The sequence below is a fragment of the Oratosquilla oratoria genome, chromosome 12, assembly GCF_046742065.1.
Source record: "Oratosquilla oratoria isolate Oo_2021 chromosome 12, ASM4674206v1, whole genome shotgun sequence".
NCBI classification, from domain to species: Eukaryota; Metazoa; Arthropoda; class Malacostraca; order Stomatopoda; family Squillidae; genus Oratosquilla; species Oratosquilla oratoria.
Genome location: NC_134788.1, coordinates 23,835,820 through 23,862,718, shown reverse-complemented (window position 1 = coordinate 23,862,718; position 26,899 = coordinate 23,835,820). Strand labels below are relative to the sequence as shown.

Genomic DNA, 26,899 nt, shown 5'->3' with positions numbered 1-26,899 from the left:
ATAAAAACTATTAGTGACGACATTGTGTTGGAGCTGTTAGGTCCCCTCCACTCCCCCCTCCCTCCTCCTCTTCCTCCTCCTCCTCCTCTTCTTCATCGAAGACGAATCAAATCGCCTTTTGTTGTCGACATTTCAGTCTTTGGCAGGGATCCCTCCTCCTCCTCCTCCTCCCCCTCCTCCTCCTCAGTAGATTCGTCAGTCTCGAGTAGTAGGTGATCTTCCTCAGGTAGCGATACCGGTATAATCTTACGATATCAAACAAGCCCCCCCATTTCCCCCCTCTATCCCCCCTTCCCCCCCCCCCCTCTTACGCGGAAGGCTGTGTGGTAGGTGTGATGGTGTTGTTCCGGGTCATTGGTGTTATATTTCAAGTGGTGTTAACGCAGAAGGTGGTGGTGGTGAAAGGACGTATTGGCTGCTGGTGCTAAGTGCTGGTGTTTGTTGCAGGGGCCGCAGCTGGTGGTGCCCGGGATGTTGGGCCACCACCCCCCTCTTCCCCTTGCGGCCTCCCTCCAGCAGCAGCAGCAGCAGCAGTGGCCCTCGAAAGCAAACAACCGCGGTACTACTGACGAAGGTCGACCTCACAGCTGCACCTATTGCGGCAAAGGATTCAACTCGTCGAACAACCTGCGGGTCCACCTGCGGCTGCACACGGGCGAGCGGCCCTACGCCTGCGGCGTCTGCGGCAAGACCTTCGTCCAGCAGCAGCACCTCCAGCACCACACGAGGCTGCACACGGGCGAGCGGCCCTACTCCTGCAGCAGGTGCGGGAAGACCTTCACTCGCCGACACCACCTTCAGCGTCACGAGCGATCGGGGAACTGCGGGCTCCCGCTCTGCATTGTCTGCGAGCGCGTCTTCGCCAACGAGGAGGAACTGCAGCAGCACTACAAGCAGCATCTGCCCTGAGGAGGAGGAGGAGGCGACGTCGCCGTCAGCGTCAGGAACCAAGGTCTTTGGATCGGCCTCTGGGCGGACACGAGGTGTGAAAGGCTGTGTAGCCACTTCCGTCACCACCACCCACGCTCCTCCTCCTCCTCTTCCTCCTCTTCCTGCTCCTCCTCCTCCAGAATCGGTGGAACCTCATTGTTGTTGTTGCGGTTGTTCGAACCTACACAGGACTCCATTCAGGAAGACGAAACCTCCCTTAACCCATTCAACTCCGATGACAAGATGTCTTGTCATTTGGTCAAATAAAACAAAAAATCATAAAACACCAAAATGTTTGATCAAACACCAGAAAAATATGACATCAGTCCTCGCTTCGCTCGCAGCTTCGCTGCGAGCGAAGCGAGGACTGACGTCATATTTTTCTGGTGTTTGATCAAACATTTTGGTGTTTTATGATTTTTTGTTTTATTTGACCAAATGACAAGACATCTTGTCATCGGAGTTGAATGGGTTAAGTAGAACTCGATCCTTCATTACGATCTTCAATGTACATATTCTTCCCTTAGTGGATGATTCAGCCTCTTCAGAACACTTACTGTTTGGTGGTTAGCATCTCGAGCAGCCACGCTGTAGTACCGAGTTCGCGCTGTACTCAAGGCGCAGAAAGCTTACATACAACAGGTCGTTACTGACCCCCCATGAGCAAGGGGGCGTGTATGTGTGGAATGTGTAAAATGTCTTAGTATTACCCATAGATTGGGCGCGCGGGTGTATGTATGTATGGGATTAAGCTCATCCGGAGACTGTCGGTCACGAGATCAGCACGTGGTCCGAGATCGTGGTGGTGAATCAACTCAGGATGAGGTGACCTGCCCCCCTCTCTCTCACTCTCTCTCTCTCGTAATCGTAGGCCGCAAACGCTCTGGGAACACACACACACACACACACACACACACATTGTATCAATGTCGAACTAATAAACTTATTATTATTATTATCATTATTACACACACAAAGATGTGCGGAAGACTGAGGTATGAGGGTTTTTATTTATTGATTTATTTATCTTTATCGTTTATTTATTATTTTTTCTATTTGTTTTCATTTTATATATATTTTGTGTGTGCGTACTTTGGGTGTCTTTATATGCCAGGTTTGACACTAAAACTACAGCTCCCGATAGTCTCAATCTATTTATCCTCGTTATCATTTCTTATCTTAGCCACCTTATCTTCTCTCTCCCTTCAAACAACGCTTGTCTTAACTCTTGCAATCCTTATCTTCCTCCCGTGACATGGTTAACTTAACCCATTCAACTCCGATGACAAGATGTCTTGTCATTTGGTCAAATAAAACAAAAAATCATAAAACACCAAAATGTTTGATCAAACACCAGAAAAATATGACGTCAGTCCTCGCTTCGCTCGCAGCTTCGCTGCGAGCGAAGCGAGGACTGACGTCATATTTTTCTGGTGTTTGATCAAACATTTTGGTGTTTTATGATTTTTTGTTTTATTTGACCAAATGACAAGACATCTTGTCATCGGAGTTGAATGGGTTAAGTTGTGGCCAATGACTAACAAAAGTTTCGTCTTTGACAAAGACCTGGTTGGGTGGAGAGACAATCACTCTACCTAGAAGACGGTGGAGAATGGGGGGAAAGAATCAAACTGGGATTGGGGAGTGTTCCTGGGCAGCTGTGCTTGTGAAGCTGCCCATGGTGAAGCTGCTGCTACGACTTCGAGTGAATCTGCTGCAGGCGCACCTCTCCCCCCCCCCCCAAGCGTTTTCTGCAGCCGTTAGGTCCTGCTGACGGCGTTGACCGCGAAGTGAGATCGGGGAAGGAAGTTTGCGAGAACGATGGGTTGGCGAAGTCTGGGACCTTAGAGATGCCTTCTTAGTGTTTAAGGAGTAAGGGTGTTAAGGCAGGAGGAGGAGGTGGTGGTGGTGGTGGTGAAAGGACGTATTGGCTGCTGGTGCTAAGAGCTGGTGTTTGTTGCAGGGGCCGCGACTGGTGGTGGCTGGGATGTTGGCCCACCACCCCCCTCTTCCCCTTGCGGCCTCCCTCCAGCAGCAGCAGCAGACTCAGTCGGCAGCAGCGAAGTTTAACCGAGGATCTTACGACGAAGGTCGACCTCACAGCTGCACCTACTGCGGCAAGCGGTTCCTCAACACGAGCCACCTGCGGGACCACCTGCGGCTGCACACGGGCGAGAGGCCCTACGCGTGCGCCAGCTGCGGCAAGACCTTTGTCCAGCGGCAGCACCTGCGGCAGCACGAGCGGTCGGGGAAGTGCGGCCCGCCGCTGTGCATCGTCTGCAACCGCATCTTCCCCAACAGGGAGGCCCTTCAGGTGCATTACAAGGAGCACCTGCCCTGAGTCGCCTCCCGTAGGGGCCCTGGGAGGAGGAGGAGGAGGAACCTCCGCTCGGTTCGTCCACGACTCCGTCAGGTGGTCGGGTGTTATCACCCACGACGCCGCCGCCGCTGTGGCAGTTCCTGACGGTGAATATCACTTCCTATGCGTCGTCATCGCCAGTAGGCATTCATGGGTGCGCTCGCTCGCACACACACACACATACACATACACATACACATACACACAGACACGCTCTCCATGCCAACCAGCCACCTTTCCCAGCCCTCTGCCCACACTCTATCGCCAGTCTATGTGTCTGTCTGTCTGTCTGTCTGTGCGTCTGTTTGCCACCGTCCATCTCTCTGACAACACAAGTGGGAGGGAGGGTTGTTGGCACTGTTGCCAGTGTTGTGCCAACTTCTTCAGGTATCTTCCCCCCTCAGGCTTCTGCGCCCTCTGTACTCGATTATCTACCCGGCAGTGCTGCTGCTCCTCCTCCTCCTCCTCCTCCTCCTCCTCCTCCTCCTACAGGCAGGCCCCCACCCGAAGTGAGAGTGGTGCCGTGCATCGACGGATTTCTGTCATCCTTTAAGGGCAGTGGGGGAGGAGGAGGAGGAGGAGGCTTCCACCCCACCCTCGTCCATTGGCAAAGTTCACCAACACCCCCCCCTCCCCCAACTCACTCGAATAAAAAAGATCGTATGCTCTTGATTTGAATAAAGATTCTGAAGTTCGCCACTATCTTTGTTTTGGACTCCTCCTCTTCCTCATACTTATCTCCTCCCTAATCCCCCACTCTCTCCTACCCAACCTACCTCTCTCTCTCTCTCTCTCTCTCTCTCTCTCTCTCTCTCTCTCTCTCTCTCTCTCTCTCTCTCTCTCATCCTCGTCTTCTTCCTCGGGCAGGAACCCATCCCCTCCATTCTCGCCCTCAGCATTGCACCAGTGTCTTCATCTGGGGAGATGTGCAGACTCCGCTCCGGGCCGTCGTGTATGTGTAGGTGTAAGACGCTGGTGAAAGGACGTATTGGCTGCTGGTGCTAAGAGCTGGTGTTTGTTGCAGGGGCCGCAGCTGGTGGTGCCTGGGATGTTGGCCCACCACCCCCCTCCTCCCCTTGCGGCCTCCCTTCAGCAGCAGCTGCAGTGGCCCTCGAAAGCAAACAACTTCGGTACTAGTGACGAAGGACGACCTCACAGCTGCACCTACTGCGGCAAGCGGTTCGGTAACACGAGCCACCTGCGGGACCACCTGCGGCTGCACACGGGCGAGAGGCCCTACGCGTGCGCCAGCTGCGGCAAGACCTTTGTCCAGCGGCAGCACCTGCGGCGGCACGAGCGGTCGGGGAAGTGCGGCCCGCCGCTGTGCGTCGTCTGCAACCTTGTCTTCCCCAACAGCGAAGCCTTCCAGTTGCACTACAAGGAGCACCTGTCCTGAGTCGCCTCCCCTAGGGGCCCTGGGAGGAGGAGGAGGAGGAGGACAAGCAAACTCCGTTCGGTTCGTCCACGTCTCCGTCAGGTGGTTGGGTGTTGTCTCCATCGCCGCCGACGCTATGGCAGTTCCTGACGGTGAATATCACTTCCTATGCGTCATCATCGCCAGTAGGCATTCCTGGGCACACGCGCACGCCCTCCACGCCAACCACTACCCAGCCCTCTGCTTACACTCTTATCACCAGTCTGGGTGTCTGTTTGCCACCGTCCATCTCTGACAACACAAGTGGGATTGGGGGGTTGGGGGTTGGCACTGGTGCCAAGGCTGTGCCAACTTCTTCAGGTATCTTTCCCCTCAGGCTTCTGCGTCCTCTGTTTTCGATTACCTCAGAGTATCCGGCGGTGATGGTGGTGTTCCTTCAGCAGGCAGGTCCCCTTCCGAAGTGAGAGTACCTCGAAGTTGGTGCCGTACTTCGACGGATTTCTTTGTCTTTTAAGGGCAGACCTATTTTTTTCCCCTCTGAATTGGTGCTCTGCGTGGTGGTGGTGGTGGTGGGGGGTTAAGATGGGGGGAGGAGGGGTTCCATAAATATAAGAACCACCCCACCCACGTCCATTGGCAAAGTTCACCCCCATCTTCCCACTCAGTTGAATGATAATGATAATGTCTGGTCTTGACGATTAGAAATTCTGAAGGGAGGCCACTATCTTTGTTTTGGGCTTTTCCTCCTCTTCCTCCCCTCTCTTCCTCGGGCAGAAACCCATTCCCTTCATTCTCGCCCTCAGCATTGCACCAGTGTCTTCATCTGAGGAGAGGTACAGTCTCCGCTCCGGGCCGTCGTGCAAGTGTATGTGTAGGTGTAAGACGCTGGTGAAAGGACGTATTGGCGGCTGGTGCTAAGAGCTGGTGTTTGTTGCAGGGGCCGCAGCTGGTGGTGCCCGGGATGTTGGCCCACCACCCCCTTCCTCCCCTTGCGGCCTCCCTTCAGCAGCAGCAGTGGCCCTCGAAAGCAAACAACCGCGGTACTACAGACGAAGGTCGACCTCACAGCTGCACCTACTGCGGCAAGCGGTTCGGTAACACGGGACACCTGCGCGAGCATCTGCGGCTGCACACGGGCGAGAGGCCCTACGCGTGCGCCAGCTGCGGGACCACTTTCGTGCGGCGGTACCACCTGAAGCGGCACCAGGCCGGGAGGTGCGCCCCGCCAGTGTGCACCATCTGTAGCCACCTGTGCACGTCCAAGGAGGACCTGCAATTGCATTATCTGCAACACTTGCAAGAAGGCAACCATGTTGATTTCCAAGTACAGAACTGACCCTGTAGGTGGAGTGGTGGTTGAGGTGGAAGTGGAAGGGGGTGTTGTTTTGCATTGTGGTGGTGGTTGGGAATGGGTGGGGAATGTAGGAACTTGCTCGAAATCGAGTCCTCGAGTTCGAGAGATGGGATGGTAGGGTTGCTCAGGTCCACGAAGTTGGTCTTTTCTGGCGCCAAGGAACCAATGATTCTTTTTATTTTATCTCTTTAAGAAAATTTGGAAAACATGATCAAAGGAAGCAAACGGAAAATACCTGTCCCTGTCCCTGTCCCTGTCCCTCTCCCGCCCTCCCACAACACCCCCGTCCCTGTGACGTCCTCGACGTCCCTGAATACCCCCCCCCCTTCCCTCCCCCAGCAGGAAGAGGAGGAAGAACAAGAGGAGAGTAGGGAGAAGACCTGCAATGACCAATCGCGTTGTGGGGGGAAAAAAGTCTGCCCGTGTTTCATGAGTTAACGCAGTTGTAGAGGTAAATACGTAAGGAGGTGGTTGTGGCGGTGCTATTGGCGGCTGGTGCTAAGAGCTGGTGTTTGTTGCAGGGGCCGCGACTAGTGGTGGCTGGGATGTTGGCCCACCACCCCCCTCATCCCCTTGCGGTCACCCTCCAGCAGCAGCAACAACAGCAACAACAACAACAGTGGCCCTCGAAAGTGAACCGCGGTACTAATGACGAAGGACGACCTCACAGCTGCACCTACTGCGGCAAGCGGTTCGGTAACACGGGACACCTGCGCGAGCACCTGCGGCTGCACACGGGCGAGCGGCCTTACTCGTGCAGCACCTGCGGGACCACCTTCGTGAGGCGGTACCACCTGAAGCGGCACCAGGCCGGGAGGTGTGCACCGCCGGTCTGCAGCGTCTGCAGTCAGCTCTTCTCCTCCAAGGAGGAGCTGCAACAGCATTTTCAGGGACATTTGCCCTGAGGAGGGGCGCCCCTTTCCGCTCGAAGTTTCGTACGGGAACGAGCGCCTTCGTCAGTAGAACCTCGGAACCTCCTTGGTGCCGCGCCCAGCAACACAGGAACCTCCTCCAGGAGTACTACAGGTCCTCCTCTCAGGCGTGGCCTCTGGTCAGCTGCCCTGCCAAGCTACTGCTGCTGCTGCTGCTGGTGGTGATGGAAGTTGTAGAGGTGATGGTGGTAGTGGTGTTGGTATGGTGGTGGTAGTGCTTGGGTCAGCTGTTGCCAGGCCCGGGGTGGGGGGGTAGTGTGGGTGTACAGGAGTGCCAGCTGCTGCGAGGAGAAGGGTTGGCTTAGGACAGAAGGAACGCTGACGCGGTTGGGTTGAAGGGAAAGGTTGAGTGGGAGGGAGGGAGGAAGGGAGGGGGTGTGGGGGTATGGGACGGCGTGGTGGACTGTACAGAGTGGTGACTCGCTATTTTTGTGTATCCTTGCAGACGATGCGGTTATTACTTGGGGACTTAGGTGCTGAGGCCGCTGGTGCAGCGAGACAGGGCCAAGGCGAAACGCCCGGAGCTCAGGGACACCAGGAGGAGGAGGACCCTGGCGGAGTTCTGGGCGTGGCGGGAGGCGTGGCCGAGGGCGGAGGCGGCGGCGACCCCAAGGACGAGGACAGCAGCAGCAGCAAGCCCCCCGGGGACTGCGTCGTGACCTACTGCTACGTCCAAGACGATGGCTACCTGAGGGGCCAGCAACAGGTGGTCCTCCTTGGCGAAGCGGGCAGGGTCTACGGTACTGCTGCCGGCGGCGGCGGCGGCGGCGGCGTTGGAGGAGTAGGAGGAGGTGCTAGTGCTACAGGTGGAGGCGGACGCACGGCTACAGGCAGGACTGTACGAGGAGGACCTGCTGGCCTGTGGGGGTCGACCTCGCAAATGGTTCCTCATTCCTCCTCGTCCTCGTCTTCGTCCGCCTCTTCGTCCTCTACCTCGTCTGCTTCCTTCGTGTCCCCCCAGCACCCGGTCCTCGCCCACGCCGCCGTCGTCGCGTCTTCAGCCACTATCGTCGTCCCGCCCAACACCACACCGTCCTCGGGGGGCATTGCCCCAGCGGCGCAGGAGAGCGGTGGCGGCAGCGGTGACGGAGGCCGTGGGAAGAGCTCTGTATATGCTTGCCGGCCCTTTGCCTGTAACTTCTGCCTGAAGAGGTTCAAGCGGCGGGACCACCTGGTCGAGCACGGGCGCACACACACGGGCGAGAGGCCATACATGTGCGCCAAGTGCGGAAGGAGCTTCGCCAAGAAGACCAACCTCAACAGTCACATGAGGAGCCACCACCGCGTGTAATGTAGACCTCTGGGGGGGCCCTCCTCCTCCTCCTCCTCCTCCTGCTGCTGCTGCTGCTGCTGCTGCTGCTTCCTTGGCCACCTCGTCCACTCCCCCCAAATCAAAACGTCCCTCCTCAACCTCCAGCGTCTTCTTCAGTATGGTGACCTCTTTTGGTGGGTGGGTTAACCCATTCAACTCCGATGACAAGATGTCTTGTCATTTGGTCAAATAAAACAAAAAATCATAATAAAACAACAAAATGTTTGATCAAACAGCACCAGAAAAATATGACGTCAGTCCTCGCTTCGCTGCGAGCGAAGCGAGGATTGACGTCATATTTTTCTGGTGCTGTTTGATCATCAAACATTTTGTTGTTTTATTATGATTTTTTGTTTTATTTGACCAAATGACAAGACATCTTGTCATCGGAGTTGAATGGGTTAAGGATTCGAACTTCAATTCATGACGGCGGAGGGTAGGGGTGGGCTGGGTTGATCTATTGGCAGAGGCCCCGGTTTGTCCCGCGTTTTGTCTGACGTCAGTAGGAACAGTAAATGCGAAAAGTATTTCATCTTCCCTCTTCCTTCCCTCTCATCCCTCTCATTTGAACCAGTCATCCAGGTCACTGCCCGAAGATGGGCATGAATACCGGGCCCACCGACTACTCTCCCACGACGCCCCTGGTGCTGTACCTTATGGTTAAGGTCGTGTTTTCCGGTGAAGACGACCTGATGGGGGAGGAACATGTCTTTTTTCCGGAGAGGGATAGGATGTATACAACACACACACGTGCGCACACCCATATGTACACGTGTGCTTGTACGGGTGCATGTTTTCACAATTGTGCAAATGACGGTTACGGGTGTTACAGTTCTAAAGCATCAGTCACTGACTAGTCGGCCCACGTCGATGATTAGTCGACCCTTGTCGCTGACTAGCTGGCCCACATCGCTGACTAGACGGCCCACGTCGCCGACTAGTTGACCCGTCGCTGATTAGTCGACCAATGTCGCTGACCAGACGGCCCACGTCGCCGACTAGTTGACCCGTCGCTGATTAGTCGACCCATGTTATTGACTAGCCGGCCCACGATGCTGATTAGTCGACCCATGTCGCTGACTAGCCTGCCCCTGTCGCTGATTAGTCGACCCATGTCGCTGTCTGGCCGGCCCACGTCGACTAGAGCCATGTCGCTGATAAGCCGAACCATGTCGCTGACTAGCCGGCCCACGTTGCCTACTAGTTGACTTACGTCGCTGATTAGTCAGCCCATGTAGCTGACTGGCCGGCCCACGTCACTGATTAGGCGACCCATATCGCTGACTAGCCGGCCCACGTCGCTCATCAGTCGATCCATGTCGCTGACTAGCCTACCCACATCACTTACTAGTTGACCTATGTCGCTGATTAGTCGGCCCATGTCGCTGACTTGCCGGTTCACGTCGCTGATTAGTCGGCCCATGTCGCTGATTAGTCGACCCATGTCGCTCACTAGCCGGCTCACGTCGCTTATTAGTCGACCCGTGTCGCTGACTAGCTGGCCCACGTCGCCTACTAGTCGACCCATGTCGCTGATTAGTTGGCCCACGTCGCTGATTAGTCGGCCCACGTTGCTGATTAGTCGACACGTGTCGCTGACTAGCCGGCCCACGTCGCTGACCCGCTGACCCACGTCGCTGATTAGTCGACCCGTGTCGCTGACTAGCCGGCCCACGTCGCTGACCAGCTGACCCACGTCGCTGATTAGTCGACCCGTGTCGCTGACTAGCCGGCCCACGTCGCTTATTAGGCGACCCATATCGCTGACCAGCTGGCCCACGTCGTCTACTAGTTGACCTATGTCGCATGTTAGTAGACCCACATCGGTGATTATTCAGCCCATGTCGCTGACTAGCCTGCCCACGTAGCACATTAGTCGACCCGTGTCGCTGACTAGCCGACCCCCGTCGCTGATTAGTCGACCTATGTTGCTGACTAGCTGGCCCACGTCGCCGACTAGTTGCCCTGTGTCACTGATTAGTCGATCCATGTCGCTGACTACCCGGGCCACGTCGCTGATTAGGCGACTAATGTGTCTGCCCAGCCGGCCCACGTCTTTGAGTAGTCCATCCTTGTCGCTGACTAGCCGGCCCACGTCGTTGATACGAGGAGTCTAGTTTTGTGTTAGGAGATGGCGATGGCTATCGTAATGATGACGAAAACCCGAAGTAGATTTTACCCCCCCAAACAGTAAATTTAATGTTGGAACTTTTTAAAAAACATGGCTTGCGTATAAAGGTTGTGCAGTTAACGGAGACTGTGCGTGCGTGTGTGTGTGTGTGTGTGTGTGTGTGTGTGTGTGTGTGTGTGGGGATCAAGCCCATCCTTACCCCCACGTGTACGAAGACTTAGTCCTGATCGTTTTATTTTATTTATTATTATTACTTTTGTATGGGTGTGGGGAGGGGGTGAATTCATAGTCCATCGTGCTTGCGTGGAGTGCTGCTTCGTGGGCTGCTGCTTGCTTGCTTGGCCGCTTCCTTGGAGCCAACCCGAAACCTACACACACACACACACACACACACACACACACACACACACACACAGTGTGTCTTCTACCTCTATAGCCTCTCTCGATCTCGCTCTCAATTTCGAACCTTTCTCACTTCCTTTAGTGTAAAAGGCCATTACCACGGTCAAACCAGGTTTGTCAAACAAGTGTTTGATGTTTGACCGTGTGAATGGGGAATTTGGTTGTCAAACATGTTTTTCAAACACGTTTGTCAAACGTGTTAGTCAAATACCCCCATTCACACGGTCAAGCATTACTTCAAACACGTTTGACAAACCGGGTTTGACCGTGGGAATGGCCCGTAACTTTTACGTGTACAGTGGCAGGAAACAAGTAATGGGACAAAATATTTGAACGATTCCGATACGAGTCCCGATATTGCCCCCAAATGTTCCGATTTTCCGATACTTTTGAATGATTATCGCAATTCATAGTCATTCCCAAGGCCTGCAGTTGATTATTGAGAAACGACATTTCATAATATAACATTAATCTTGCACCGGAACCGGAAATTTAGTATCGGGACTCGAACCGGGATCGGAAGTTGAAAGGAGTATCGGGACTCGAACCGGGATCGGTGAAATGTTTGGTATTGTCCCGTAAGAACCCATTCCCCCCTTTACTCCCCCACCCCTTCCCCCCAATCGGACCGCGGGTCATATTTCAATTGTTGTTGGGGGCGTGAATACGCCCATAGCTTGCCTAGAGGTCTAATTATCAATAAAAAGTTTTTAAAAAAATATATTTGTTTTTGTGTTGTTCCTGTGTAAGAATGGGGGGATGTCGATGACGGAGATTACTGTGATCTACCCCCCCCCCCGGGGGGGTGTATGGAGGTAATACCTCTGGGGGGGGTATCTCTCCCACCCGGGGGGAATTAATGTATTTCGTGGGGGTCCTGGGTGAGGAAAGACTTTAACTATGATTTCCCTCCTCCCATGGGGGGGGGGGAGTGAGTTAAACTTACCCCCCGGGGACTCGGGTGTTCCCAGCCCCCCAGCGAGCCAATTACCCCAAGGTTAGCCCTAGTGGCTAGTCCATGCAGGAGAGCTTGGCTTATAAGCTCCGCCTCCTCAGATATCTGCTTGCTCATTGGTGGAAACTGGTCCTCGTGCAACTGTGAACACGTGTTTTCGTGTAAATATGTATGCGTGTATATATATATATATATATTGCAATGTGAACAGTAGTTTCCTTTTATGAGTAAAGGGTTCACTTGCATCTAAATAAAATCGCCTGACAATTTGAAAATATTGTAATATTAAGAGTTTCTGTTACTGTGTTCCCGCAGCTGAATTAGGTCGTTTAGTTAACATCCAGTATCGGGTGACTTTAACAGGGGAACCTATTACGAATTCCCTTATTTGCTTACTTGTGGCTGTTCAATGTGTGTGGATGGGGGTGGTACGAGACGTCAATCCAAGGGTAATAGGCTGGGGACTGGAGATGGATTAAGAAGAGTGGGAGGTGAGCCAGTTGCTGTTTGCGGACGACACTGCAGTTGTGGCAGGGCCAGACGGGATTAAAGGAGATATTGACAGAGTTTGGGAAAGTATGTGAATGTTTAAGGTAAATGTGGGTTAAAAGTAAGGCGATGAGATGTACAAGGGTAGGGGAGGTCTTAAAGGAGAGAAGCTGGAGGTATTTGGGGTCGCGTTTGGCAGGAAAAGAATGGCGGTGAATTGTAGACTGAGAGAAGCAAGTCAATTTCTAGGAGTTTAACAAGAGAGGCAGAGATGGAAAGTTTAAATGAGATGAAATGCATGAAAAGTGTGGTAAGGGTTGGATAGAACGAAATACGAGGCCAGGGGGAGACGACAGAGAGAGTGTTGGAATAATTTGGACACGTGTAAAGAGTGGAGAAATATTAGTAAAAGAGGTGTGGAAGGCAGAGGTGGATGGAGTAAACATGAGGGGACGACCTAAGATGAGATGGATGGATGGGGTAAAAGGGGCATTGGAAAAGAGGGGAATGTCTGTTGAGGAAGGAAGGGAGAAGGCAGGGATAGAGGTGAGTGGAGAGTGACTGTGTATGGATGATGCTGTGATGCATGAGGGGGAGTGGGGGGCGAGGGAGTATGCCGCTGCATCATTGCAAGACTGTCGTATCTCAAATTTCGTGATTTTTCAGGAGAAGCATTTTAAAGTATCTAAGTCCTATAACATTAATAATTTTACCCTAAGCAACAAAACTTACCATCTTGATTAGGTAAATTAAATAAACAAAAAGAAAATATGTTGATTTGAATGAACTTGAATGAGATTTTTATTTCTATTTTTTGACTTACAACGCTTTATCAACAAAAATCAAAATTTTTAGGTGTTGTATTTCATTTTAGGTCTTTATATCAACCAAAAACAAAAAAACTGCAAATCTGTAAGTTTCAGTTTATTATAAAGCCAATATACCTTAGAAAAGGAACAGTATAATCCATTCAATAATAAAAAATAATAAAAAAAACTCGGAGGCTGATTACACAAAAAAAAAAAAAAAAAAAACTTGTTATATTGTAACAAAATGCAGACCAAAATCAAGAAATTAAGCCTTTTTTGGAATCAATAGGTTCCAATTATATAAAGCAAACATTCCTTTCTCTTGGAGAACAATATTTAGTCAATAATACAATTTAAAAAAGTAGAAAGAGGTTGACTACACCATATTAAGCATCAAATTCTTGTTACTATCTTGTTATAAAAATCAGAATAGGGACGCGGGATCAGGCCTTTTTCACACAGTTCTTTGATATCTTTTTTCTTGTTTTCACTAACAGCAATTTTCTTTGAGTAACACTTCAGAAGATCTCTTAGGTTTCTTGATCAAATGGAAACGTTTGAATTCGTCACTGTATGAATATTTGACGGAAACTGAAGTTGGACTTTGTTTTTCGAACTTCATGACTATGATGTCACTTAATCTTAATTCTTTAACATTAATCGGTCCCATTTGTGTAGAGAGAGACTTCACGCTCTACCCATTCAACTCCGATGACAAGATGTCTTGTCATTTGGTCAAATAAAACAAAAAATCATAATAAAACAACAAAATGTTTGATGATCAAACAGCACCAGAAAAATATGACGTCATCAGTCCTCCTCGAGGAGGACTGATGACGTCATATTTCCTTCAGTCTTGCTTCTTTTCGTCTCTTGAAAGCTGGTTTTCAGATTGATGCATGTCATACTTTTCTTTCAAGTTCTCTTTAGCTTCTCCCTCTGCACTGTTGAACACTACACACACGTCACACTGATCTTTCTTTGGAGCGAAGAAAGAAATGTTGAACTCGTTCACAAATGTACTGTGGAACATGGCGTAATTTGCATAGGGCTTCTTGTTTTCTTTCGGTTCTTTGACATAATCCCTGTGATTGTCTGCCAGGCTTCGAGACCCACAAATGAATATCCTAGCTGATTGTGCCCTTGTGTAGTGACTTTCGATTCTAGGAATCGAGTCGATGTGAGGTCTAATTCCTTCCCATTAAACTCCGATGACAAGATGTCTTGTCATTTGGTCAAATAAAACAAAAAATCATAAAACACCAAAATGTTTGATCAAACACCAGAAAAATATGACGTCAGTCCTCGCTTCGCTCGCAGCGAAGCGAGGACTGACGTCATATTTTTCTGGTGTTTGATCAAACATTTTGGTGTTTTATGATTTTTTGTTTTATTTGACCAAATGACAAGACATCTTGTCATCGGAGTTGAATGGGTTAATGTACCATTCACTGGAAAGGAATAAGAAATGTTGTTTACCCTTGGTCCACGCTTTCTGTCTTCCCTTATATATCTGTAAGCTGGCTTTATCTCGTTCGTACATTTTGTTATGTACTCTCTTTGAAGGTCAACATCCCCTAGGTTCCAGTATGATTAAGAAATTTGAACTCTTTGTTCATGAGATATTTTATTGATGCAATTTATCCTGCAAGCTTCTCTAGGTTTGATTTCCCGTGCCTCTCTCTTCGATTTTTTCCAGTTGTTTCATAAGGAAGTCCCATATTCCTTCGCTTTTTATTAATATTCCGTTTCCACTCAGTTGGCTTCAGTTTTCTTTTCTTTGACTTTTTGGGGCTATCCAATTCACTGGTACTCAATTCCACGTTGTTACTCCTAACTCTTCCTTCTCCAGCAATAAATTCCACATTTTCTCCCAGAATTTCTTCCTCCCCGTTGGGCATTCCATTATCTCCAGCGGATGTGTCTTCTTGTTCATCTTGTTTTTCTGTAATTTTATGCTCCAGTCTTTCATATTTTTCTGTTACTTCCACATCTCCAATCCTTCATAAATCCAGTTCAGAGTAGGATAAACTTTTGGTTGTTCCTCGTCACTGGAATAATTTTCGGCATTATAATCTGGAACATAGTCTTTATCTAGATAAGAGTCATCACTGCAAACATAGTCTTCTTTGTTTTCAGCATCGTTGTCTGATGAGGCACTTGATGATGAAGACGATTCACGGGAAAGCATAGTTTTTCATGAATAAATTCTGAAAAGCATTGTAGTAGTTAAAAATCACAATAACGTTTTGTATCTAAAATGACATTAGTTATGTTACAACAAGGTAATTTCCGTTTTTGGTAAGACAGTTTTCTGCAAGACAGCTGTAATTCATTATATAACATTCTGTTAGTAAATTTGAGATGGGTGGTTTTGTTGTTCATTAACCCATTCAACTCCGATGACAAGATGTCTTGTCATTTGGTCAAATAAAACAAAAAATCATAAAACACCAAAATGTTTGATCAAACACCAGAAAAATATGACGTCAGTCCTCGCTTCGCTCGCAGCGAAGCGAGGATTGACGTCATATTTTTCTGGTGTTTGATCAAACATTTTGGTGTTTTATGATTTTTTGTTTTATTTGACCAAATGACAAGACATCTTGTCATCGGAGTTGAATGGGTGAAAGAGACGCAAGTCATAATAAATCAAGTGTTTTCTCGGACTTTTTGTTCAATAATGCCACATTTTGCTTTAGCGTTCACCTTTCTATTCAAATTTTGGTACAAGAAGGATGCACTTTGATTTATCACGTCGTCACTTTTAAATTAGTTAATACTTCATTGCAAGAAAGCCTTAACAACAAATAGAACACCACTTGTGAGCTCTCACAGTCTTGCACAAAATTCAACAGATGCTACCTCAACAACTGCCACTGTAACACTCACAACATTGTTTTCACAAACTGCACCGAGGTTTTGATTTAGACTAAAAATCTTCCCAGCGCCATCTCTCGGCTAATAATGCACTTAGACTTACGACTTTATTACCAAAATACGCAGAATTATTCGGCATTCTTATAAACCATTGTAACTCTATACTTGAACTTTTTGAGTTACGACAGTCTTGCAATGATGCAGCGATGTGTGAATGATATTTTGACGCAGCCTGAAGGGAAATCTCCCCGTCTCCTTTTCTGCATGAGGGGACGGAGAGGGGGGTCGCCGATTTAATGAAGCGGCATTGCTGTGAATGTGCGATGTCTTGCTAAATTGCTTCTGACCCAGGGCAGTGGGCGAGATGCAGGGATGACCCGTCATCCACGAGGAGCTAAGATGAGAGAGGGTGGAGTGGGTGGGAGTAGATGCGTGCCTATGACTCGGCTACTTCCCATATAAGGGGGAATAAACTTTTTTTTTTTCGCAGACCGAAGGGATTTCTCCCCGTCTTCTCTTTTTCTGCAACATAATCTGTCAATATCACTAATACCCAATTGAATAAAAACTTGTTCATCATATATGGGGCTTCAGTAAGAACTGCCCATTATGGGTTTAATGCATTCTTATTGATAGCACAACCACCTTACTGAACGGGGTCGGGGTTAGTGGGAACCCCTGTGGTGAATAGTCTATATATATATATATATATATATTATATATATATATATATATATATATATATATATATATATTATATATAAAGTGATTCTATGCGTGTGAGTGATGAGGTACTTAGTCTGTATCATTCCGTATCGGATAGCCCGGGGGACCTGCAAGGGACCACTAAGTCATAGTTTGATTTAACTACTTAGTGTTGGCGCGTTGCTAGCCGACAATATGCGCTGCCCCATCCTTGTCTTCCTAGTAACTCTCAAATGGGTTTTGTAAAGCATGTACATACATTATATATATATATATATATATATATATATATATATATTATATAAATAAAATTGTGTATATGTAAGTTTACTCAGGAAAAAATAAAAGAAAAGTATTGTATATTTGCTCGCTAAATAAAACAAACGATAGTAAGTAAATAAACGAGAATTACACTCCTACTCGAATGCTGTGCCACCAAAACTGCTGCTGCTGCTGTTGTTGTTATTGTTGATTGTGACGGTGGGCGGGGCGAGGCTGACCTAGGTCGGGTCACTCGTGTTGCCCAGTCCGTTTTCTACGATGGTTTTGACATTACGGGCAATACATTAATATTCTTATAGCCATCCCCCCCTTTCTCCCCCCCTTCTCCCCTTTTTAAGGGGAGTGAAATTTAGTCTTAATCTCGGTCTGTGATGGAAAGAAATAAAATAAAGTTTCGTTTTGTGGCAATATCGGGATATGGGTTGTGTTGCCATACGAGTGAGTTTCAAATTTCTGCAGGACGAGAATGTGAAAATAAAAAACGAATAGATCGTCATCACGGTAGCGAATGGTTGGAACACATCTCGTGGCTCATTGTATAGCTTCTGCTGTGGCTTGTCCCCAGGTGATTTTATTCAATTCAGGTTGAGGGAAAGGGGTCCAACGCCCCCCCCCCAAAAAAAAAAAATCCCCTAAAGGGGGGTTTAACCCATTAAACTCCGATGACAATATTCTTGTCATTTGGTCAAATAAAACAAAAAATCATAAAACACCAAAATGTTTGATCAAACACCAGAAAAGTATGACGTCAGTCCTCCTCGCTTCGCTCGCTCGCGAGCGAAGCGAGGAGGACTGACGTCATACTTTTCTGGTGTTTGATCAAACATTTTGGTGTTTTATGATTTTTTGTTTTATTTGACCAAATGACAAGAATATTGTCATCGGAGTTTAATGGGTTAATAAAATCGCCAGGGGGGGAGGGTAGCCACGTTGGGTTCAGGGTTTAGTCTAGGTCGCTGGCGCCGGGGGTGGGTCGAGTGTCCTATTAATGGTAGTCATGTCTTTGCAGGGAGTGGTGGGGACGCAAAGGGGGAACATGGTGGTGATGATGGTGACCGTGGATCATATGACATCAACAACAACAACAACAACCACAACCACAACAACAACAACAGGTGCGGCAGCGGACGCGGGCAGCGGCAGCGGAGGCGGCGGCGGCGGCAGCGGCGGGTACTGCGGCGGCGGGGCGGGGGCTAGCATCACAGCATCCTTGGACCCGAAGCGGTGGTCGTGTAGTCTGTGCGGGCGCGCGTTCAAGAAAAAGGACCACCTCCAGGAGCACTACGTCAGCCACACGGGCGAGAAGCCCTTCGGCTGTGGGGTCTGCCTCAAGCGTTTCACTCGGAGGAGGACCCTCAAGTCGCACTACCTCATGATGCACGGCGTGGCACCCCCGCACGATCATGTCGATCATCACGCTTGAGGACCACCACCACCACCACCACCTCGCTTAGGTCGTACTTGAACCCCCGGGGCGCATGGAATAGGGTCAAGGGGGACGGGGGAGGGGCGTCGTGAAGGATTCTGTAGGTTTTGTAGCGCCAGCTGGTGGTGTTGTTAGGCCGGAGCCGTGCCACTTTCGCACTGTCTTAACTAGTCAAGTCTGTAAACGTACATTGGCCATCTGCATCACGGGCATCATTTTCAATATCCTACAGCCCACTCCATTCCTTCCTTCCTCCTCGAGATGGAACTAACCTCCCTACTCTTTCATATACATTCCAAGTCCTGCTCCACTTCAGCAGGTCGCACTAGTCCACTTGTTCCACGTACATCGTCCCGAAGTCCACCTTTCACGCTCCATATCATCTCCACGACCTTTTCTATTTCTACTTCTTTTGCAGTCGCTTGACTTCTACTGTTCCTCTATTCGCGCCTTCCTAACGGTAGAAGAAAAAGTGTACATTTTAGTCATTGTGTCTCGTGCACACACACACACACACACACACACACACACACACACACACACACACACACACACACACACACAATGACGCGTGCGTAATTAATTACCTCTGTAGGTTATGGTACATAAGACAATGGCGTTTTAAAAGAAAGAAACTCAGGGTAAGAGAATTTCACAACAAACATTAGAAAAGGGCGAGGAAGGAGGATGGGATTTTATTGTCGAATAGAGGGATGAAAATCCCACAGATGAGTGTGTGTTTGTGTGTGTGTGTGTGTGTATGGACGTGTGCTCTTAATAATTATCCCATTAAACTCCGATGACAAGATGTCTTGTCATTTGGTCAAATAAAACAAAAAATCATAAAACACCAAAATGTTTGATCAAACACCAGAAAAACATGACGCCAGTCCTCGCTTCGCTCGCGACTGACGTCATGTTTTTCTGGTGTTTGATCAAACATTTTGGTGTTTTATGATTTTTTGTTTTATTTGACCAAATGACAAGACATCTTGTCATCGGAGTTTAATGGGTTAAGAATTCGATTTTTTGATGCTCCATATCCTTGTAATCTTACTTGTATCCTGGGACCACCAATTTCCCAGAACAGATGGGATGGGCCTTACCCCTAAAAAAACCTGAATAAAATCGTCTGCCGGCAGCATTATGGGACTGGTCTGAGTCAGAAGGCAAGGCGTACGTAAAAGTAGCGAAGGACGGGAGATTTGGTGAGTTGGAGTGGGTCGCGATCTCTCCAGGGCTGTTCAGTTATGGGTCCGCCTATTGATGAAGTATTGGGTTTGTTTATGGTATGTCCCTAGGTTGAGACTTTGGTTCTCCTTTGGGGCCTTGGTGATGGTGGGGAGGGAGAGAGTGTGTGTGTGTTGGTGGTGTTGGTGGTGGTGTTAGTGTTGGTGGTGGTGGTGGTGGGAGAGCGAGAGTAGCGGCATCGCTAAACCGCGTGTGGTTGTTTCAGATGGGATCGTGCCTGGAGGGTCCGCTGTCAGGCGCGGGGCCGCCGGGCTTTCGGCCGTTGGCACAACACCACCACCACCACCACCACCAGCAGTTCTGGCCAGACGTCACCACCACCACCATCACCACTTCCGCCAATACGACCACTGCTCCTGCTGTCGTGTCAGTAGCCTCGCCAAGGCTGGTCCACGTGTCCACTTCGTCGTCGACTGCTACAGTTTTCGGGCTTGGAGGTGTTGCTGGGGAGGCGGGTGAAGGAGGAGGAGGAGGGTATGGGGCCGCCCGTGGGCCTCCCGAGAGGCGCCACGTGTGCCCCGTCTGCGGGAAGGGCTTCAAAATGAAGCACCACCTCGTAGAGCACGAGGTGGTCCATCGGGCCGAGAAGCCCTTTAAGTGTGGCCTCTGCAGCGCCGCCTTCAAGCGGGCCAAGCAGGTCAAGTACCACATGAGGACCCACCACGCCCACGCTGTTCAGGCGCCCACGGGCGCCGCCGCCTCCGGAATGGCGCCCTCGCAGGCAAGGGCCTTTCAGTTCGAACTACAGCAGCAGCCGCCTCCTCCTCCTCCTCCGCCGCCGCAGCAGCAGCCCCCCCATCACCAACAACCCCAGCAGCAGCAGCAGCAGCTCCACCTCCATCACCAGCATGCTGGCGGTTTTGAGGACCAGCACGGTGGGGGCGGCGTCTGAAGGGTCTAGTCGTTCTTGGCCGTCAATTTTTAGGATCTTCGTCCCATTTCTCTCTCTCTCTCTCTCTCTCTCTCTCTCTCTCTCTCTCTCTCTCTCTCTCTCTCTCTCTCTCTCTCTCTCTCTCTCTCTCTCTCTCTCTCTCTCTCTCTCTCTCTCGTCTCTCGTCTCTCGTCTCTTCTCTTTCTCACCCTCTCCCTTACCCGTGCCTTGGGGGACCTAGAGTCTGTTGTCGCCCTTAGGCACATTCGCCATAGGGTTGGTAATCATACGACACTCGATTCACGACCGTTAGACAAATTCCTTTCGACCGAGGGAGCGTTATGACGTCACGTCGATTAGAAATTCAAATTCGAACTGAAAACTGCTCGGAGAAGAAAAAAAGGGTTGGTTGGTCGGTATTTAATATTATTTTTAGGAATCTGAGTATATTGTCTTCATTTTTTTTTTTTTTTTTTAATAAGTAGATTATTTTCTTAACGATCGTGAACGGGTGTGGTGTTGATTTTGAAATGAGATGTTAGATGGAAACTTCCTCGGGTTTCAACTCAGGTCAGATGAATGATATCGATAAGGTATCTGGTGGATTATGTGCGAAAATTGCTGTTGCTGCTGCTGGTTCCTGCGAGTGTCTTAGCAGGAAGTTTCAAATTCCGAGCGGCCGCTTCTGGTGACGAGACCCCAAACTTACGTTCAGGGAAGGGGCTGCCCCCTTTCGTCGTCTCAAGGCTGCCTACGAAGAAAAAATGAATATGTGTGTGTGCGTGCGCGTCTGAAGGGTGGCTACGAAAAAATATATTGTGAGGGTGGATGGGGATGTGTGACAATGAAAATATCCATCTTGTTTTATTTGTCAATTCTTCTTCCAAATAAAGTATGATGAATCTCAATCTAGACTTGTTTTTTTATTTTCTGATTTCTTTTTTTCTTGTGTCCTTTTATTGCAATTAAGACTATGGAGCTCAGGCATGACGGCCATTGGTGATAGTTAACACACACACACACACACACACACACACACACACACACACACATATATATATATATATATATATGTGTGTGTGTGTGTGTGTGTATGTGTATAAAGTTATCGTCAGAAGTTGAATTCTACCCAATGTTTCTACTTGCAATTCCAGCGAAAATAATAATGATAATAGTAATATAGATGAAATAAGGCGAAAATGACAATACTATTAGTAATAATATATGAAATAAAGCGAAAATGATAATGATGATAGTAATAGATGGAATGATAATGATGATAATAGATATAAAAGAAGAGATGAAATTATATTGGTGGGATGCATATCAGTCTCCAGAAGCTGTGGACAGGGATAAACCCCACGGATTCACTTGGCCCAGACAACGCCCCAACACACACACACACACACACACACACACACACACACACACACACACACACACACATGTACAATCGACAAGTAGTGTTGTTGAGAGAATCGTCTATATAGAACAATTTACTTGTTGAATGCAGTTGGAGGAATACTGATGGGTGATTGATCGAAATACAATGTGTGTGTATACATATATGTATATACATATATATATATATATATAATATACACTGTGTATATATATAATATATAAGTATATATATATATATATATAAGTATATATATATATAATATATATATATATATATATATAAAATTGTGTGCGTGTATTTTGTGAACCGATTGATTTCGGATAAAAAAAAAAGACGAATTGAAAAATTATTATTATTGTTATTATTTATTATTATTATTATTATTATTTTATTTGTTTGTTTATTTTTTTCCTTCCCCAAAGTGTGTCGAATGCTTCGCAAGATTTCCGGGTCGGTGTTAGCGTCGTTCCCGCCGGGACGGGTACCATGTACGTCCCTCCAGAAACTGATCTTAAAAAATAAATAAATAGATTTAAAAAAAAAAAAAAAAAGTAGCAGACTTGGAGCAGATGTACAGTTGAGATCAGAGGTCTGTACTTTGGGTTCGCCATCGACACGGAAGACTGTGGCAAAACCGTAGTGTCTTTTTTTAAGTTTAATGTTTATTTTTACGATTTTTTATTTATTTTTATTTAATTTATTATTTAATTTGTGGAGAACCTGCGTATCTTGTGGGGCCCCTGGGGTTGGGGGGAGAGGCGAGAGAGGACTTGAGCACCTAAGTATACGTGAGGAGGAGGAGGAAGGAGGAGGAGGAGGAGGAAGACCGGAAGTGACGTAGGGATAGTGACGCTTCGTGTTCTCGTTTCAGGTGACGCCGTTCTTACTCTTGCTGGAGCGGGGGCGTCCGGGACCCCCCGCCAAGGCCACGCCCCCCGCACAGCGCCAGCACGACGGCGAGGGGGGCAGCGAGGGGGAGGAGGCGAAGGAGGGGGAGGCGGAGGAGGAGCTGGAGGAGAGGTACCCGGCCAGGGTCAAGGTCGAGCTCGAGGAGGGCGAGGAGGAGGAGGAGGGGGACCCCGGGTGGAGGAGGGACTGGACAATGGATGACCTGGAGGAGGAGGAGGAGGAGAAGGGCGTCGCTGGCGGTTTGGTCAGGGACGGGGGAGCCGCGGGCGTGGGCGGTGAGCATGCGGGCGGCGGTGTTGGAGGGGCGGGAGGTCTGTACGGCCAAGCCCCGCCCCATCACCTGTCGCAGTTCCTCTCCCACAGGACCTTCGCGGCCATGGGCGGCGGCGGTGGAGGCGGAGGAGGTGGAGGGCGTGGGTACGGTTCTCTCCCCGGGGGCGTCGGGAGGATGGGCGGCGTGAGTAACCTAGCCATGGGCGGGGGGATCATAGGCGTGCCCCGTCTGGGGCCGCGGGCGGGTATGGGCGGAGGGGGAGCGGCGACGGGGGGCGGGGGCGGTGGCGGGGGCGGGGGTGGGGAAGGAGGTTTGGGTCTCGCCGCCTTAGGGCGAGCCGGGAGGCGTTCGAACAACCCGATGCACTGCCCCGTGTGCGGCCGCGTCCTCCTCTTCCGTTCCGAGTACGAGAAACATATGAGGACCCACACAGGCGAAAAGCCTTTTCAGTGTCACCTCTGCCCGTACCGCTCGGCCCAGCGGTCCAACCTCAACGTGCACCTCAAGTCTGTCCACAAGACCTACCCCCCGGGCGCACCTCCACCGGGGGTCTCCCCCGGGGGGGCGCACCTCCCGCCCTCTTCAGCCGCTCCTCCTCCTCCTCCTCCTCTTCCTCCACCTCCTCCTCCAACCGTTCTCGGTTCCTCGGTGGCGTCGCCTCCTGGAGGAGGGATGTCCCCCACGTCCTCCTCCTCCTCCACCACCGCCTCACAGCATCAAGCCAACTGAACCATCTGCGGCGGCGGCGGCGGCTCCTGCCGTAGGCAGGACTTGAACGTAAGGTCTCGACATGTCCTGTCTCCTCCATGATATACCTCAGTCGGGAAGGCCTGTCCGTCTAGCGAGAGGAGCCGGAGACGTCCCTCTCCCACGTCCCGCACGCTGTGGCAGCTCCAGGAGAGTTCCAGTCTGCGTCATGAGGGGGAGGGGGAAGGGGGGGCGTGTAGGTGCCTCTCCCCCCAACGCGCGAGAACAGCTGTTTGATCACTACGAGAGTTGCAACCTCTCTTTTTTTTTTTTTTTTTTGACATTTTATTTAGTCTTGAGTTATAGGAGGTTGAAATCGGGTGTGGACACAGACGCACGCACACACACACACACACACACACACACACACACACACACACTCACTCTCTCGGCCTTTGAAGCTTTGGAATTATCTCAGAAATTGTCATAGGAAGTCTTGGGTGGGCACCACCTTGTTTCAGTGTCGCATGTTCCCTTCTTATGGCTGACCAGATTTTTTTTTTTTTTACGTGTGTGTGAGAAAGTCAACATGTTTATAAAAGAGAAAATAAAAATATACTGATCACAAAAAAAAATTATGCAAGAAGAAATGGAAACAATGAGCACGACTAAGGTCCATGCCTCGTCCAGGGGTAACTCATTGCCAGCGAGGTGACAAAATCTTTTTCAACTCGTTGCTATAATTGTTATAACTGAGAAAAAAATGTAAATTGTTAAGACGTGGTATATTAAAAATGACTTTTTATTTATTTATTTTTGTTCTTTATTTTTTAATTTTTATGGCCTCGAGAGGAATTGAGTTTGACATCCCTGATGTACACATTCGAGTCGACATGACGTCACCAACCACGAAAATATTCATCGATGCAATATACCGCTATCGAATTTGAAATAATTATTTGCCTGACCATGACATCTCCTTTTCTCTCCCTATCCCCCTTAATTCAACCCCCTCACCCCGCATTCCACTTACAATAATTCAGTCTGCGTTGTCCCAAAGAAGTCGGGCTGAGTCGAGAAGTGGTGGACATTTTGAAACATAGTGCAATTATAACTGAAAATATACTGTCGGCTGGGCGCACTTTTTGTTTATGAATTAGACTGTGTATATTACCATATATACATTTATATGCTACACATGTATATATATGTATAAACAGTATATTAAGTATATGATGAATATACATGTATACAGATTATATAGTTATGTAACGTGTGTATTATATATATATAATTTATATATATATACATACATAAGAATACATGCACTCAGTAAAATATATGCTGGCGTACTATCACGATTACTTGACATATGAATGTAAATGACATATAAATGACCAATAAAAAATGACGAGTGAATAATTCATTTCACATATCCTTCAAAGAAAACGGGTGTTCGAGATTCACAGAGAATGGGAATTCTCGGGGTGGAATATTAGTCTATATTACCCAATATTTATTTTAGTGATTATTAGAGATCTGTGCAGGGCTCCGCTTTTGGGAATAAAATATTTAACCAGTACAAATGTGATGAGAGATTGCTACGATATGTTGTATTGAAATCCTGGACATTGGAAAATTATTTAATTCAAGTAATCTTGTACACACACAATGTAGACATTTTAACTATATGTGCCTGTTGCTACGATAGGAAACAATATTTTTATTATTTATTTTTGAAAGTTTCAGTAAGCTGTTCCTGTAGGCGTTCTGATGTGTGTGTGTGTGTTTTCATGTAATTGCCTCCCCCCCCTCTCTCTATCTCTCTCCCTCTCTCTCTCGGGGGGTGCTAAGAAGGAGGCAACCCACGTCGTAAGTTGCGATGTTGTAAGATACGAGGCTGTCAGCGTGGCCCTCTGTCCGAAGGTGGCGCATACGCGGGACTTGCTAGTGTGGTGGATAGCGTCGCTATCTTCCCACGAGTCGGAACCATGATCGCGTACCGCTCATACCGCGTGAGCTTCATTAAGACTGCAAGCCGTTACTGTTCCCCATGGGCAAGGAGGAGGTGGGTGTATACTTTAACCAAAGATCTGAACTCTCATCCGGGAGGGAATATGCAATTGGATGACGTGCTTAGCTTGTGATGGGCAGCCGTTACCCTCCCGGATGAGAGCTTCACATCTCCAATGGTTGGTGTGTGTGTGTGTGTGAGAGAGAGAGAGATAGATCAAGGTTAACCATTGTTGGGTTAAAGTTAAAAAAAGATTAACCCCCTACCCTCATGCCTCAATTTATGGAGTTAGGGGTGAGAAATATAGGAAGCCTGTGGTTAGGGAGTGGTTACCTATTGGATAGGGGTTTGTTGTGATGATGGTCGGGTGTGTATATGGGAGCTTGCCCTCTCCTGCTGCTGCTGGAAACTCGTCTAAGAGCCTTCCTCTCTTTCCAGAGGGCGGCTGTGTCCCCTGGCGTGGGCGACGTGGGGCCCCTCGCCCTCCTGACGGGTCTTGGGGAGTTCGTGTTCCCCTCCGGCAGTAGCAGCAGCAGCGGGGCGCCCTCGGGAGGAGGTGGAGGAGGAGGAGGAGGAGGAGCGGCAGCATCAGGAGGAGGAGGAGGAGGAGGGTATGGGAGCCAGGAAGGTCCCTTAGGAGTAGCAGGAGGTGGAGGAGGAGGTACTCCTGAAGGAGGAGGAACTGGGAACGTTAGCGCCGACGCCCTAGCGTGGGCCAGGAGCGTCCTGGCCACTGGCCAGAGGTGGACTTGTGCCATTTGTAGGAAAGACTTCGGGATACGGTACTACTACGAGAGACATCTCAAGTGCCACTCGAACCAGAAGGAACACCAGTGCCCCTACTGCCAGTTCAGGGCCGCATACAAGTGGAACTTGAAGTCTCATGTTCGGAACAAACATCGCGACAAACCGCCCTTCATGTGAAGAGGTCCATTGGGTGACGGGAGACGAGGGGGAGGGAGAGGGGGGACATGCTAAACAACCATTACCTACCCCCCATTAATTACCCCCCCTTCCCCCATTACCTTCCCACCCCATTAATTAACCCCCCCCCCCTTTACCTTGCCCCGTTAATTTCTACTATTACCTCCACCCCATTAACTTCACCCATTAATTTCTCCTATTACTTATCTTCATTAATTTCCCC

At 49.2% G+C, this 26,899-nt stretch overlaps 2 protein-coding genes across 9 annotated transcripts in view; both read left to right on the top strand.

Moving 5' to 3' along the window:
- The window catches only part of LOC143031107 (uncharacterized), a 202,836-nt gene that overhangs the window by 114,826 nt on the left and 61,111 nt on the right, over positions 1-26,899 (top strand). Inside the window, exon 5 of one of the 8 annotated variants that reach the window (XM_076194554.1) lies at positions 26,191-26,691. The exons of 3 other annotated variants lie outside the window; for them this stretch is intronic. In XM_076194554.1, coding sequence (XP_076050669.1) covers positions 26,191-26,676 — 486 coding nt within the window. In that variant the 3' untranslated portion in view covers positions 26,677-26,691. Of the gene's footprint in view, positions 1-7,395; positions 8,454-19,797; positions 21,333-22,739; positions 24,040-26,190; positions 26,692-26,899 lie in introns of those variants that run through there. 4 more of the 8 variants (XM_076194541.1, XM_076194540.1, XM_076194546.1 and 1 more) reach the window with 4 other exon arrangements.
- On the top strand, positions 3,291-7,377 carry LOC143031113 (zinc finger protein 131-like). Its single transcript, XM_076194561.1, has 2 exons — positions 3,291-3,396; positions 6,540-7,377. Exon 2 carries the CDS (start codon positions 6,564-6,566, stop codon positions 6,921-6,923), a length of 360 nt encoding a protein of 119 aa, XP_076050676.1. The 5' UTR covers positions 3,291-3,396; positions 6,540-6,563; the 3' UTR covers positions 6,924-7,377.

Excerpts from the sequence above, each read along its gene's own strand:
- LOC143031113 (XM_076194561.1), top strand. The coding sequence starts at position 6,564 with ATGTTGGCCCACCACCCCCCTCATCCCCTTGCGGTCACCCTCCAGCAG.